We start from the raw sequence: 15,118 nt of genomic DNA, 5'->3' as shown, positions 1-15,118 counted from the left end.
ACCTAACACCAACATAATATAAATACTATATAAAAATCTAGATTATAAACCAGATTTTTGGTGAAAAATAATAAAAACAAATTGAAGTGACACAATAAGTATTTCAAATCTTTTATGATAGGTTTTCTTTACTGAATTAAAATGATCAGACATGGCAAATTCTCTTTTCTGATACCATCCTTATGTAAACACACATTTTCACTCCAATTTAGGTAGAGGTCAATTAACATTACTATGTTTTCTGGGAACTGTGGGAGGATAGAAGGACATCTGGTAAAATCCCACACAAGAACCAAGAGCATGCACAAACTCTGTATAATTAGAAACCCCCTATAAGCACTTGCACTTTTATTTATTTATTTTTACAAAATACTTTGTTCCTATGGTAAATTTAAACTATTGTAAAACATTTGCTATGTAAGCTTAACTAGGGCAGTCAGCATTATTTATTACTTTAAAGAATCACACAGTAGCAAAACAAATGGCTTACGAAGTAAATGCTTGTTATTGTGTTTTGCAGGAACTTACAGGCAAACTGCCAAGAGAATATCCATTAGATCCGGGAGAGGAGCCGCCTGCTGTTCGAAGGCGGATCGGAACATCATTTAAATTGGATGAAGACAAACTTCTTGCAAAAGGAGAGGTGAGCAATCTACGTAAAGCCTGTGCAGCTGTCGTGAAATGATAGGAGATACCAGAACTTTTTGGTTTAATTATCTTACTTGCACAGTAATACAATCTGGCATGTATCATTTATAAATGGTGCTCAGAAGGTTGACACTTGTTGTACAATGGCTTATTTAGTAAGAGAATTAAACAATTTTTTGGATGTTCATTTGAGGTTATAAATGAAAGCCTCTATGTAACAGCCACACTTTTTTAGAGCATGTAAGAAAAAAAGGATGAGACTTTCTATAGCTTGGGAATCTCTCGCACAATGTATATTTATCCATGTCCTGGGTGTGTTTTTCATGAAATCTGTAACACCCAGTGCCCAGCTATGGTATGTAATACCACAGCTGTGAAGGTCTCGTATTACCAGATATGGCGACACAGTGTTATCTTATCGGGAAATATGTCTTGTAAACACCATCCTCTAGGTCAGATTTTCTCCTCCACGTTCTGAGAGATGAGTCAGTAAGAAGCAATGCTGGATCAATAACTGCCTCTGATTCAGAACAGAAGCTCAAGACTGCTTTTGTTATCGTAGAATCAAAGCTGAATAAACATGAAAGGGATGTCTGATTAAGAACATACTAATGCTATGGCTCGGAGTTGTGCTTGTATGTCTTATTAAGTAAGCGTTGCTCTCTTTCTTCCACCCATCTCTTGGTCAGAGCACTGAACCATGGCTGTAAAAACAGCTTAAGCAGCTCTTAGGACAGGAATATGCCAAACGTCCATTGTCTGGGTGACTTATGAGCCTCCAGACATCTCTGCCATTGTTTGGTTTCCTGTGTCTAGTACCAATTAATCAGGTTTAGTCATGTCATATGAGCAAGTAATGTGCTGACACAGCCAGGTTTTACCAACATTCTCACACACTTTTTTTTCTTATAAGAGCAATTTAAAAAGTTAAACATCTAAAATTGTGTTGCTTATCTTTCACATAGCCAGTAAAAATGCACTGATATTTTGACAAATTCCACATAAATAATTTTACTTAGCTAAATTGAATGAGCTAATTATCTGTTTTAAGTGTATTATATAATTAAAACTACATACAATGAGGTTTCAACAAGAAGGCCTGTGGCTCTGTGCAGGTCACCTGCATTTATTTGTCAAGGAAAGTATAAAATATTGTCAAAATCCCCATTACTCACTTTAATTTGCCCAAAGAAAGCTGTGATTCCTCCATGCACTCATAGATGTCTTCAGTTAAAGGGATAGTCACCAATGCAAGTAAGGGTTGTCTATAGATTAAAAACAAACATTGCCGCTTTGAATGATGGCCTTGCTGTAGGTGTAGACTATTTACGTACCTCCTTAAGCCTGGAGACTCCCAGCTGATTCAAACCCCTATCGCATGGGATTTCTTCTAATGCAGAGCTTGTTCCTGTAATGGGGGTGAACAGTAAGAACTAGGAGTCTCTTAGCAACATCCTAGCATTAAGTCAGGACAGGGTGATGCCATCTTTGTAGTCAAAACTGCACATTTTGTTTTATCTACAGATGCATAGGCATTTTTTTTATAAAAGTGAGCTATGCCTTTAATGAAAAGCTGTCAAAGATTCCTACTTCTAATTTCAATATTTATTAGGAAGAAATTAAACTTATTAAAAAGGTATATTGTTTACAGCTTTCTTTGAACATACAACATGGAGAATGTCAGAGAATACAGCCTTCTCATTTGCTAAAACATACCTAAAAGGATGGTGTTCCTCCTCCAGTTATGTAAAATAAATGGATAAATAGAAATCCAGCTGGTGGGAATGAAGTCCTTAACAATGGCCATGGCGTGCAATATCAGGTTCAAAGAGCTCTCCTTTGGTGTCCGAGAAGCTAAAGCTGGCCATACTCTAGTAGAATTTCATTAGAAAATGTTCATTTTCGGAACGTTTGTACAATTTTTCTAATTGTTAGTGAGGTCAAATCAACATTAGTTTTCAACCATAGTGTTGAAAAAACTTGAAAGAGCAAGACTGTTTTTTCTCAAACGAACAAACTTCTAACTCTGTTTTCTTTGTTTGGGAAAGCCATTAATACCAAAACAGAATGTTAAAAGCTACAACATTTTATGTACTTTCCAACAAGTGCATTTGTCTCTGTTTCTATAGGCATTATTAAATGTACTGGCAAGATTTTTCATATAAACATAGGGCCAGCTTAAAGTAGCATTATACGCAAAACTTATATTTTTCATTTTAGAGCCATCTGTGTTCCATTGCGGAGATTTCCCTTTGCTTCATGTCCCATAGGAAAAACAGGAAGAGAGAGGAAATCCCTGCAAATTAAGGGAATTCCTTGCGGACCCCCAGGTCATCAGTACTGTTGTCCCCATTTAAATATATCCCCTCTGTTAATTTTCTGGGGACAACTCAAAATTTGGGATTTTCTTTACTTTCACTTTCAATGATAATGGTAAACAGGATGAATAAAGAGGGTGAATCTCCTGGATGACAGCAATAAAAACTGAAAGGTGTTCTAATCCCTCTCCACTCTCTCCAAAGCTTTGCCCTTAGCTATACGTTAAGATTCAGCTAGTCGATTCAAACCACCAGTGTTCCATATCAGTTTGGTAGACTTTACCTAATAGCTACTGGATTCTATAGGGTAAGCCATATTTATGTATGATGATTCAGCAATGTGTTAACCTTGCATATTATTTGTGTGTGTGTGTCATAAAGGGTTTAAGGAGTAAAAAAGCAGCTTCAGTTATTGAAGATCTGTGTGTTCAGCACTTTGAACATAACCTGAAATTAAAAGAGCTTTTAGCCCTATTTCAGTAAGGAGATGAAGGAAACCATTATTAAGTCATGACAGAGTTGTGGTTAAACAAAACTTGGAGGGATGCATCATCATCCTAGCAGTCCAAGAATATTTTAAAGTTCTGCTACTGGGTGGTACTTTGACATAGTTAAATAACAAAACATGGAGATTTTACAAATCACACAATAGTGTTAAACTTCTCTATCTAAAATCCTTAGTTAGACCGATAAAGTTACAAAGTATTGGCTTCATTTAGGTTGTAAGTTGACTGATGTTGTTCGGTGTTGTAGCCTTGGTTTAGTTGTCAATGCACTGTATGTGGGCTGAGCAGTTAGTAAAATCTGGAATATCTTTCCAGGAAGAGGAGCTGGAACGCCTCGAGAGAGAATTTGCCATTCAGTCACAGATTACAGAGGCAGCTCGGCGCTTAGCCAGTGACCCTCATGTAAGTAAAAAGCTGAAGAAGCAGAGAAAAACCTCATACCTCAATGCTCTGAAGAAACTACAGGAAATTGAGAACTCCATTAATGATTACCGCATCAAGTCTGGCAAAAAGCCTACACAGAGAGCATCTTTAATCATAGATGGTGAGTGCTCAGAGATATATTTTGTTTTGATTTTTTTTCTATTTCTAGTATGTCATAATAAAATGATTTGTTTGCCATTTTTTACCTTTCGCAAACTACTTTGTGTATGTAGCAGGTATAAAGCAGTAAAACTGTACATGTCTTTATACTGTGCACTTCTTTATTCACAGAAGCAAACCTGGGCAGTGAAGACAGCTCACTTTCTGATGCACTGGTACTAGAAGATGGTAAGCATTGTACAATAACATTTTTATTCACCATTTGCTTTTCAATCACATTCATATATAGGAGAGATTTACTAAAACTGGAGCACTCAGAACTGGTACAGCTGTGCAAGGTAGCTAATCAGCTTCTAACTTCAACTTTTGTCAAGCTTTGACAAAAAGCCCAGGTTCACACTGATGCGGGTTTGAAACTGTGCAATTTCAGCTGAACTTGTGTGATTTCAAACCGGCAATGCAGTCCAACTTGGGGGGCGATTTGACAGACATATGAGCAAGTTAATGCACAGGTGTCTATTGAAATCGCCCCTGAAGTCACCAAAAGTAGTACAGAAACTACTTTTGGGAATCGGTGCGGCGCTGCAAAGTCGGCGTTGCACCGATTCGGGCAGTGCCATTGCCGGCAATAGCCGCCGATTTGGCATGCAATTTGACATGTCAAATCGCTTACCAAATTGGTCCAATGTGAACGTGGGCCAAGGCTCTGTTTACACTGCTATGACCTGAAAGTCACACAGCACGACTTTACCAGGCGACTTTGATGTGACTGAAGCAACTTCAGGGGGTGCCTTTGCAATCCTCCTGTAATGTCAGATCCAAATAACGTCAAGAGGAGGATTCGCCTTGGAGGGCAACTTCCATTAAAGTCTATGGGCACAAGTTGGGTAGATGTCACCTTGAAGTAGTACAGGAACCATTTCTAAAGCCGGAGCAACTTCAGTAGTGCTAATTAAGACAGCTCTCATTGACTAAAATGGGATTTCACATGTCACGTAACTTGGGGTCTCACAAGTCAGATCCCAAGTCGTAGCAGTGTGAACTGAGCCTAAAACCTGGAATCTGATTGGATTCTATGCAGAGCTGCACCAGATTTTGCATTCTCGAGTCTTAGTAAATTATCGCCATAGTTCACTGTGTTTACTGCACATCTGAAATTTTAGGCTTATATGCTATACATTTTTTGGACTAATCCAGGTTTGGTTGTTTGGTTTGCTATTCCTTTTGAAACATAGTTTACATTGGTTAGCCATATATTTATCTAAAAATGGAACAAATTAATTTAGGCATATGGCTTAATGTTGTACATTCATAGCGCAGTTGAGCAATGGCCATATTCACAGTAAGACATCGTCATCAGTCCATAGACACAGATCTACTCCCTGTTGTAACGGAATGTTAAAATGAGATTGCACACTTTTAGGACTTTTTTTTTTCATTATGGGTTTGAAGAATATTTGAGCTCTTTCATTCCTATTATATGCATTTTAGCCTTTGGATTTTCTGTTCTTGAGTACAGTTGATACTATTATTTGTTTTTTATAGTCAAGGGTAATATGAAATGTCTTCAATTATTCTAAATTGTAGTTAATTTTCTTAACTTTTTTTTTTTTCATCAACTAGATGATCCCCAGGTTCCTAGCATTCTATCACCTATGCAGTCCCCTCATAAAGGACTGCCACCAAGACCCCCCTCCCATGGAAGACCCCACCCTCCTCAATCATTGGATGGACTGAGGCAGTTGCACTACCAGCGAAATGACTATGACAAGTCACCAATAAAACCCAAAATGTGGAGTGAATCCTCTTTAGATGAACCTTATGAAAAAGTGAAGAAACGGTCAACACACAGTCATTCCAGGTATCCACTAGTCTATTAACAGACTCCTACATTTGTGTTCTACTACACTGCTGTATACTTCAAGATGCTGAACTCAGACTTTGGGGTTAAAGTTAAATAGGCTGTTCACTCTACATGGGAATTTTTCATTAGCTTAGTGAATGTGATGAAAATGTACTTGGTGCAAGGAAAATTGAAAAAAAAAAAAAAAAATATATATATATATATATATATATATATATATATATATATATATATATATATATATATATATTTGCTTGCACATAATTGGATGATGGAATTAGAGCTTCACCTTCTTCACTAAGCTAAACGTTAATTCCCTTAAAAAGATATTCAGCTTTAGTAAATTAAGCCCTTGGTGTCCAGCTTTGATAGCTATACTCTTGTAACTGTCGACATATAAGACATATACATAATACTTTACATATATACTTTAATGCCCACACGCTGCACATATGTGTCTCTGAGCAGCTGATTTTTCTGTGCTGACAGTGAGCTCACTGCACATTCCCAGCACAGAGACTGAGCTGTGAAAGGCAGCTCTTGGTCCCCGTTGATCAGTAGCCAGTGGAACCATTGCTCGATCATGTGACCACTGTGACAGCCAATCACAGAGCTCATGCGATCAGCTGATCTTTACCACCCCCTCACGGTGTTCAAAATTCTTTAAAGGGACACCAGGACAGGAGGGAAAGTATTACAGAACTGTTTATTATTCATAGCAAATATGATTGTGTGCACTAATGTCCACTAGGCTGTTTTATTTGCACAAATTCATACTTAATATGCTCCCTTTATGGATTAAATTGATTTTTTTTTTCCAGTAACCACAAACGGTTTCCCAGTACAGGCAGCTGCTCAGAAGCTGGTGGGAGTAACTCTCTACAGAACAGTCCCATCCGGAATATCCCTCACTGGAACTCCCAGTCCAGCATGCCATCCACACCAGATCTGCGATTACGAAGTCCTCATTATGTCCATTCAACCAGGTAAAATATATTCTTCAAATAATTAGACTCTTTTCACACTTTATTTGTGGTAATAATAGTCAGTCATATTGTTGTTTGGATAGTGTTCCATTACAATTCCAAAGTAAGTTGAGTTGATCAAACAGGCAGACACTTGTGTGTTAAAATTGATATTTCAATGTTTTATTCAAAATGACAATGAAAGAATCTTCTACTGTATATATCAAATACAGGTATACTGTTTTATTCCGTGTCAAGAGAAGGATCTCAACTGCTCTGGAAAGTATTTCCAGTACAGTGAAGAAAAAATGCAAAGGTCACACCTTTCATTTTCTTTCAAATGAAATTACCAGCATATATGGCCCTGGTGATGTCCGTAGAACGTTTTTTCAGTTAAAATATAAAGTGTAATATTTTATATTTAATTCTGATTTTGTTTTGTTAAAAGGTGTTTTTTTTTTTTTCTATTAGTTAATATTATTTGCTAAATTTGCAGATCGGTGGATATCAGTCCTTCTAGACTTCACAGCTTAGCACAGCACTTTAGGCACCGAAGTTCCAGTTTGGAGTCACAAGGAAAACTGTTGGGCTCTGAAAATGACACTGGAAGTCCTGACTTCTACACTCCAAGGACTCGTAGCAGTAATGGCTCTGACCCTATGGATGATTGTTCCTCTTGTACTAGCCATTCCAGTTCTGAACACTATTACCCAGCCCAGATTAATCCTAATTATTCAACATTGGCTGAGGACTCTCCTTCCAAAGCCAGGGAACGTCAGAGACACAGACACAAGTCTAACGGGAACCTTGTATCCTCCAATTCAGGAAGCATGCCCAACCTGGCTGCCAGAAATGGAACTGCACACCATGGTGTATATTTGCATAGCCAGAGCCAACCTTCATCACAATATAGGATTAAAGAGTATCCTTTATACATTGAAGGAAGTTCCTCCCCTGTTGTTGTGCGGAGTTTAGAAAACGATCAAGAAGGACATTACAGCGTCAAAGCACAATTCAAAACATCAAACTCTTACACCGCAGGAGGGATGTATAAGGAGAACTGGCATGGGGATGACAGCACAGACTCTGTTAGGCTTACACCCTCTCGTTCTCAGATTGTAAGGACTCCGTCACTTGGGAGAGAAGGCCATGAGAAGGGTTCAGGCAGAACTGTGGTGTCTGATGAGTTGCGGCAGTGGTTCCACAGGTCCGCCTCATCTCATAAGGAGCACAATAGACTTTCACATACTAGTTCCAACTCTTCAGACAGTGGCTCCCAGTATAGCACATCTCAAAGCACCTACGTGGCACATAGCAGGGTAACAAGAATGCCTCCAATGTGTAAAGCAACAACAGGTAAGAAAACTTTAAAAATCTTTTTTTTTTTGTATTTCTGTAGTGGATTTTCCCGGCAATATCCATTATGTATGAAATGCAGTTGGCTTTTGCAGCTGACCTGTGTAGTTATTACATAAAATGACAAGCATTTGATGTGATGTAACAATTCTAGATCATCTGAAACCTGTTGACATGGGTCATTTCTTTAATGGTTCTAGAAGTAGCACCACCACCAGAGATTCTTTGTCAAGTCACTTTTACTCCACAAGGTACAAGAAGCGTGTTTTGCTCAGTCTTTGGTTGTTTAACTAGGGCAGTGATGGCGAACCTTGGTGCATCCCAGATGTTTTGAAACTACATTTCCCATGATGTTCAACTACACTGCAGAGTGCATAAGCATCATGGTAAATGTAGTTCCAAAACATCTGGGGAACCAAGGCTTGCCATCTCTGAACTAGGGCAACAAAATTTAAAAAAGCCTTGCGGATGGTGCTGCCGTACACCTGCACAAATGACAAATTGGTAGCAGTGTCCATACAGCCGCTATGTTACAAATGACATGAATGGGACTGCCTGCACAGGGATGCATGGAACAGCTGTGCATTCCTGTGCAGGTAAACACAGCCCTAGCACAGGTGTATGCTGTAGTACACTTGTATGAACGAGGCCTAAGATAGGAAATGTGGTACTGGCATGATCATCAGGTGAAAGCAGTAGAAAGAATCCTGAAGAAAGAAAACGAATGCAGCTACCACATATAGGAACTGGAAAACTGCAATATACATAAATAACATTTTGGTGAAATCTTGTTCTTGATGCACGTTTGTACAAAGGAAATTTTATTATAAGCACATGTAGTTCCCAACCATGCTTTGTACTAATGTGTAATTGAAATGCCCATTCCATAACATTGTTATTATTATACAGGATTTATATTGCGCCAACGCTTAGTGTAGTGCTTTACAAAATAAAGGGAGATAGTAATATGGTGCAAATCTCAGACCTGCGTAATACAATTTTGCCAAGCCAATAAGCAGTGCTTTGGCGTGTATCAATATTTCGTTATAGTCATATATAGTACAATCTTTTTTATTGGCATGTTTTCTTGTTAGTGCAGCCAAGTATTGTGAGAAACCCCAAAAGGTTTTGCCTCCCTGGGTCTGCCTCTTATTTTCACCAGCTTTCCTAAGTGGGTGGTCTATTTCTTGCAGGGGGGTGAACAGGATGACGTTCTTGTGAGGCAAATCTCACTGCACTCTAAACAATATATAGCGGGTAGACAGGATGTTCTCATCCTGCTGGCTCATAATCATACAGATGTTCCTGTGATCTTTGTACGTTGTATAAAATATTGTTCATTAGATTCATTCTTTAGATCACCAAGTCCTCATTTTGTGCAGACTTGGCTTATGTTCTACTTTACTCCCAAATGTATTATTTTTTAAAACATTTTTGGTTGCTTATTGATAAAATAAAATGTTGGTCCAATGAAATCGTGATTGCTATTTCAAATAATTTGACCAAAGGAGATGCATGGCCATTTCAAGCCATAACATTTCCCAAAACATCTTTGCTTGCCTTCTGTTTATAGACTGCATACAGCCTTACATCTGCTATAGTCAGCAATCAAAACTCCTGTATTTGGAGATCAGAATATTAGGCCCTGGCAGATTGTCCAGTTGAGCTGATGGACATCTGTCACACTTGGCTGATCGAATATATGGCTACAGGCTTGGATTGATAACTACTGCCAGTTACAAGTGATTTTACATAAAGAGACGTCAGAGCCAGAGAAGTCTGTCACACCCATCTCTCCCGCTTCAGAGAGATCAACCAGCACTTGGGAAATTTGATTGGGCATATTTATGTGTATACTTGTGAATCAAGATAAACATTACATCTGAGGAATGCAAATTAACTATCAGATCCTCCATTGTTTGCTCTCGAAGAGTAGTATCTATGTTAGATGGTCACCTACTGCAGAGAGGTAAAACACATGAAAATAATTCAGTTTACTCTTATGGGTTTTCTTCTTTTTGTTTTTTTTCTTTTTTTGGCTAGAATATGATGGAATTTGTATTGTTATCTGTGGCCTCTATGAGGACATGTCTATCCACTTCCTCTACCGGTGACACTCTTATACATAGGGCAGGAAGCAAAATCAAAAACAGCGATTCAGATAGCAATAAACTGTGTTATTGCTCTCATGACTCCGCTGGACAGATTTTCCCTCACTCCCCAACAATAAAGACCCTTTCCTCACCCGAAAATAAAAGTTTTGGCTGGACTTCTACTTAGATAGTAGCTTTGTATGATTTACAAGTAATTGATCCATTTTTTTTTTCCTGTGCCTAAACTTGCTGCTATTAGAACATGTAAAAAATTCCCACCATAATGTACGATAAGTAAATTTACAGGCCAGTGAAGTGCAAATTGTTTGGCAGTTTGATCATTGTAGTAAACAGTCAGGTTATATCTAATGATAGTGTGAGGCTTTAGGGCACTAAAAAAAACTGTTAGCTTTAACTATAATCATTACATAAATAAATCATAAATAAAAGGCAACGGAACACATTACTTCTGTTAGATTTTATTAAATCGTGCCTAGATGTTGTTTGATACTTTCTGTCATTAAAAAGAACTTCATCAGCATATTAAATTTCTTCAAAATGAAGGCTCCTGTGGTGCTTTTCTTTCTGTGGCCTTTCAAAGATTGTCTAGAGGCAGCACATGAATGTTAACGAAGTCTGAATTGTAACACAAAACTTTATAGGTATTGTCTCTATGGCAACGCTTGTGTCAGGTCATCACTGTGCTTTGTCTGGATGAATGACTCTCGGGATGCATTGGACAGAATGTGTAGAATGTGGGAGTCATGTGATAAGCATGATGTGGGCTTATTACATGTTCTTCTTTGCAGTGTGTGATCCTTCACAAGACATTGTAGTAGGTTTACTACATTTACTTTAACATTACCCGTTTGTTATTCTTTGCTTTTCTAGCCAGGTATTGTCCATTTTCTTCTGCCCGGGCATATAAATCATGATCTCTCCCTGCATATAATGTCTCATTCACAGGGCTGATTTGTTCAGAAGTAACCTATTTTTACAAGTTTACACCCTTGTACTTTGTGCTACCTGACCCCCACCCCCCCTCCCCTTCCACACACGGAAAATCCAACAACAGCTTGGAAGGCGATGGATCCATCATAACTGCAGCTTGTCTTGGCTCAGAGCACTTTCCCGAGAGGAAACCAGAGGGAGAGGGGGGGGTGCCAGTCTCTGCATTCCCCTTGCTGCAGCTTGTCTCAGAGAAGTCCTCTGAACTGAGACAATCAGCAGTTATGATGAGTCCATCTCCTTCCAAGCTGTTATTGGACTTGACAAGGAGTGAGGGACAAGTCAGACTTTATAACTAAATTTAAATTTAAATGTATCACCAGTCACCACAAGATGGCGTTGTGGGTACAGATAGGTATGAGTGTGCTAATGTCCTAAATTTATTGCAACATTTATTCAAAAGAATGAAACATGGACTTTAGAGGCACATCTGTAGTGTTGAAATACAAAATTAACTTTTTATTAATCTTTAAAATTCACATTATTGACATGGCATGTTAAAAACAAAATATGGTGTTTGGTCTAAACAACGCTCACACCACCTAACACAACCAACTATTACCACAGTGGAACAGATCAATCAATAATGATTCAAAATGAGATGATGTCAAATGGAAGGAGCAGATGGTTGGTGGTAGAGACGCAGTGAAGAAAACTCTACATGTTCAGCGCTTCTTCAGGAGCTTGCAGTCTAATATATACATGAAAACAATAAAAATAATTAAAAAACAAAGACAGCTGAATAATGTATCAGAACTGAGAATGTAACAATCATTTAATAATAGTGTAGACAAAAACTAACATGTCAAGGAGTCGGCCCCTTACCCCCCCCCCCAAAAAAAACCTTGGGAAGCAACCAACCCAGAAAGCATGTGATCATACAGTTCTATAGACCCCTGCATACAGTTTTATAGACCCCTGCAATTTGGTTGTGTCCACCTATGATCACATGCTTTCTGGGTTGGTTGCTTCCCAAGGGTTTTTTGGGGGGTAGGGGTGAGGGGCAGACTCCCTGACATGTTAGTTTTTGTCTACACTATTATTAAATGATTGTTACATTCTCAATTCTGATTTTGGCTGTCTTTGTTTTTTAATTATTTTTATTGTTTTAATGCATATATTAGACTGCAAGCTCCTGAGGAAGCTCTTAAGGGCACGTAACATGTAGAGTTTTCTTCACTACATCTCTACCACCAACCAGCTGCTCCTTCCATTTGACATCATCTCATTTTGAATCATTATTGATGGATCTGTTCCACTGTGGTAATAGTTGGTTGTATTAGGTGGTGTGAGCGTCGTTTAGACCAAACACCATGTTTTATTTTTAACATGTCATGTGAATAATGTGAATTTTAAAGATTAATAAAAGTTCATTTTGTATTTCAACGCTACAGATGTGCCTCTAAAGTCCATGTTTTTCCTTCTTTTGAATAAATTTTGCAAGACTTTATAACTAGACTTAGGCGCACAGTTTGCAGAGTGAAATTTACTTGTTGTCAGCTTGAGCCATAAAGATGCAGTAACAGATGGATCTGGCAGCTGAGAGTAGTCAATAACATCAGTGTGTTTGATATCCCTACCTTTTTCGTGAAATTATTATCATTATATAGATAGGCTTCTCTGAAGAGAGGAGTTTTCAGGGATCGTCTGAAAGTAGACAAAGTAGGAGATAGTCGGACAGAGTGGGGTAGACCATTCCAGAGGATGGGAGAGGCTCGGAAGAAGTCCTGGAGGCGAGCATGGGATGAGGTGACAAAGGACCTAGGGAGCAGGAGGTCTTGGGAGGAGCGAATAGGATGATTTGGTTGGTATTTTGAGACCAGGTTAGAGATGTAGCTGGGGGCCAGGTTGTGAATGGCTTTGTAAGTTACAGTTAGTGTCTTGAATTTGATTAGTTGGCTTGAGTGGCAGCCAATGGAGGGATTGGCAGAGAGGGGTAGCAGACGCCGAGTGATTTGTAAGGTGGTAGAGCCTGGCAGAAGCGTTCATGATGGACTGAAGAGGGGATAGCCTATTTAGAGTTAAGCCAATGAGGAGGGAGTTGCAATAGTCAAGGTGAGAGTTGACCAGGGAGTGGATTAGAAGCTTTGTGGTGACATTGGTTAGGAAGGGGTGTTTCTTGGAGATGATGTGGAGTTTGAGGCGGTAAGTTTTAGATAGCGATTGGATGCGGGCCGAAAGGATAGTTCAGAGTCCAAGATTACACCTAGGACCTTGGCATGGGGGACAGGTTGATAATTGAGCCGTTGATTTTGACAGAGAAATCAGGGGAAGTGGCACGTGGGGGAGGAAATATCATGAGCTTAGTTCTGGATAGGTTGAGTTTGAGGAAGTGATGTGACATCCAGGCTGATATATCTGTTAGTAAGTTGGTGATGCGTGAGAAGACAGATGGGTTGAGTTGGGGGGGTGGAGAGGGTGGTCCACTGTATCAAAAACAGCAGAGAGGTCCAGGAGAAGTAGTACAGAATAGCGTCCATTGGTTTTAGCCGTTAGTAGGTCGTTGGTGAGTTTGAGGAGAGCAGTTTCCGTGGTGTTGAGAGCAAAATCCAGACTGAAAGGGATAAAAAAGTTTGTTCATAGTCAGATGGTCACTCAGTAGGTTGTAGACCAGTCTTTCAAGGAGTTTGTAGGAGAAGGAGAATAAGGAGATAGGGCATAGGTTGTTAAGATTGGTGGGATCCAGTGAGGGCTTTTTAAGGATAGGGGTGACCAGCGCATGTTTTAGAGAGTTGGGTAAGATGTCAGAAGAGAGGGAGAGATTAAAAAGTGAGTTAGAGAGTGTAGAATCGAGTCAGAGGGTGAGCGTAGCATTTGTGAGGGAGCAGGATACAGAGGGCAGGTCGTTAGGTGGGCATTAGAAAAAAGTTTAGCAACCTCAATAATACTAGCAGGGTTGAATGAGGGAAGCAATGATTGTACCTGTGGGCATGGAGTGTTGAGTAGGGGAGGTTCCTGCGCATTGGAGATCTCCTCAGTCCTCATGAATTGCATCAATCTTATTTTTGAAGTAATTGGCAATCTCCTGGGCAGTGAGTGAGTTAGAGGGGGGAGGCAGTGGAGGACAGAGTAGAGTGTTACAGACTTACAGGTAGAGAAGAGTTGATGGGGACTGGATGATAATGTGTTAAATAGTGTGATAAAATAGGTCTGCTTGGCAGTGTGGAGGCAGGAATAGTATTTTAGGAGGGCAGATGTATATTTGTTGAAGTCTTCCTGGGACTTAGTCTTCCGCCACAGACGCTCAAGAGCGCGGTTGTGTTTTCTGAGACTTCTGGTGTCGTCTGTTTGCTAGGATTGTAGCGGTCGGGGCCTGATTCTGCATTTAGCGAGGGGGGCAAGTTTGTCTAGGGAGGGTGACAGTGAGCTGTTGTAGACTAAAGTGGCTAGGTTGGGGCATTACAGGGGTGAGATTTTGTCATAGAGGTGGTCAGTAACAGAGTTAGAGAAGAGAAGGGTTGAGGTGGTAAAGGTCTCTACTGTTAGGCAGTTGGAGGGAGAGGAAGTGGAGGACCTGGAGAGAGTGAAACTAATAAAGTGGTGATCAGAGAGTGGGAGAGGATTGTTGGATAGGTTGCACAGAGGGCACAGATAGAAATGCAAAAAATTAGCTATAGCCATATTTGCAGTAATATTAAAGTGGCTCTAAAGTCTTTTTTTTTAACCTTAATGCACTAAGGTAAAAAAAACTTCCACTGTGTGTTCTCCCCCCTCCCTGATACTTACCTGACTCCTGTATCAATCCCATGCTGTGCCCAGCTGCTGTCTCTCTTCCTGGTCTCACAGCTTTGCTGAGAACAATGGGAGCCATTGGCTC

The 15,118-nt window shown here is 39.5% G+C and overlaps 1 protein-coding gene across 5 annotated transcripts in view; it reads left to right on the top strand.

Moving 5' to 3' along the window:
• Window positions 1-15,118, top strand: part of FRMD4A (FERM domain containing 4A) — a 566,280-nt gene that overhangs the window by 534,358 nt on the left and 16,804 nt on the right. For all 5 annotated transcript variants that reach the window (XM_073619521.1, XM_073619519.1, XM_073619520.1 and 2 more), the window contains exons 16-21: window positions 521-643; window positions 3,788-4,016; window positions 4,187-4,243; window positions 5,639-5,876; window positions 6,701-6,865; window positions 7,341-8,200. In XM_073619521.1, coding sequence (XP_073475622.1) covers window positions 521-643; window positions 3,788-4,016; window positions 4,187-4,243; window positions 5,639-5,876; window positions 6,701-6,865; window positions 7,341-8,200 — 1,672 coding nt within the window. The remainder of the gene's footprint in view (window positions 1-520; window positions 644-3,787; window positions 4,017-4,186; window positions 4,244-5,638; window positions 5,877-6,700; window positions 6,866-7,340; window positions 8,201-15,118) is intronic.

Source organism: Aquarana catesbeiana, linkage group LG03 (assembly GCF_042186555.1).
Source record: "Aquarana catesbeiana isolate 2022-GZ linkage group LG03, ASM4218655v1, whole genome shotgun sequence".
Lineage (NCBI taxonomy): Eukaryota > Metazoa > Chordata > Amphibia > Anura > Ranidae > Aquarana > Aquarana catesbeiana.
The sequence above is the reverse complement of the archived record's forward strand: the minus strand, read 5'-3'. Positions and strand labels throughout refer to the sequence as shown.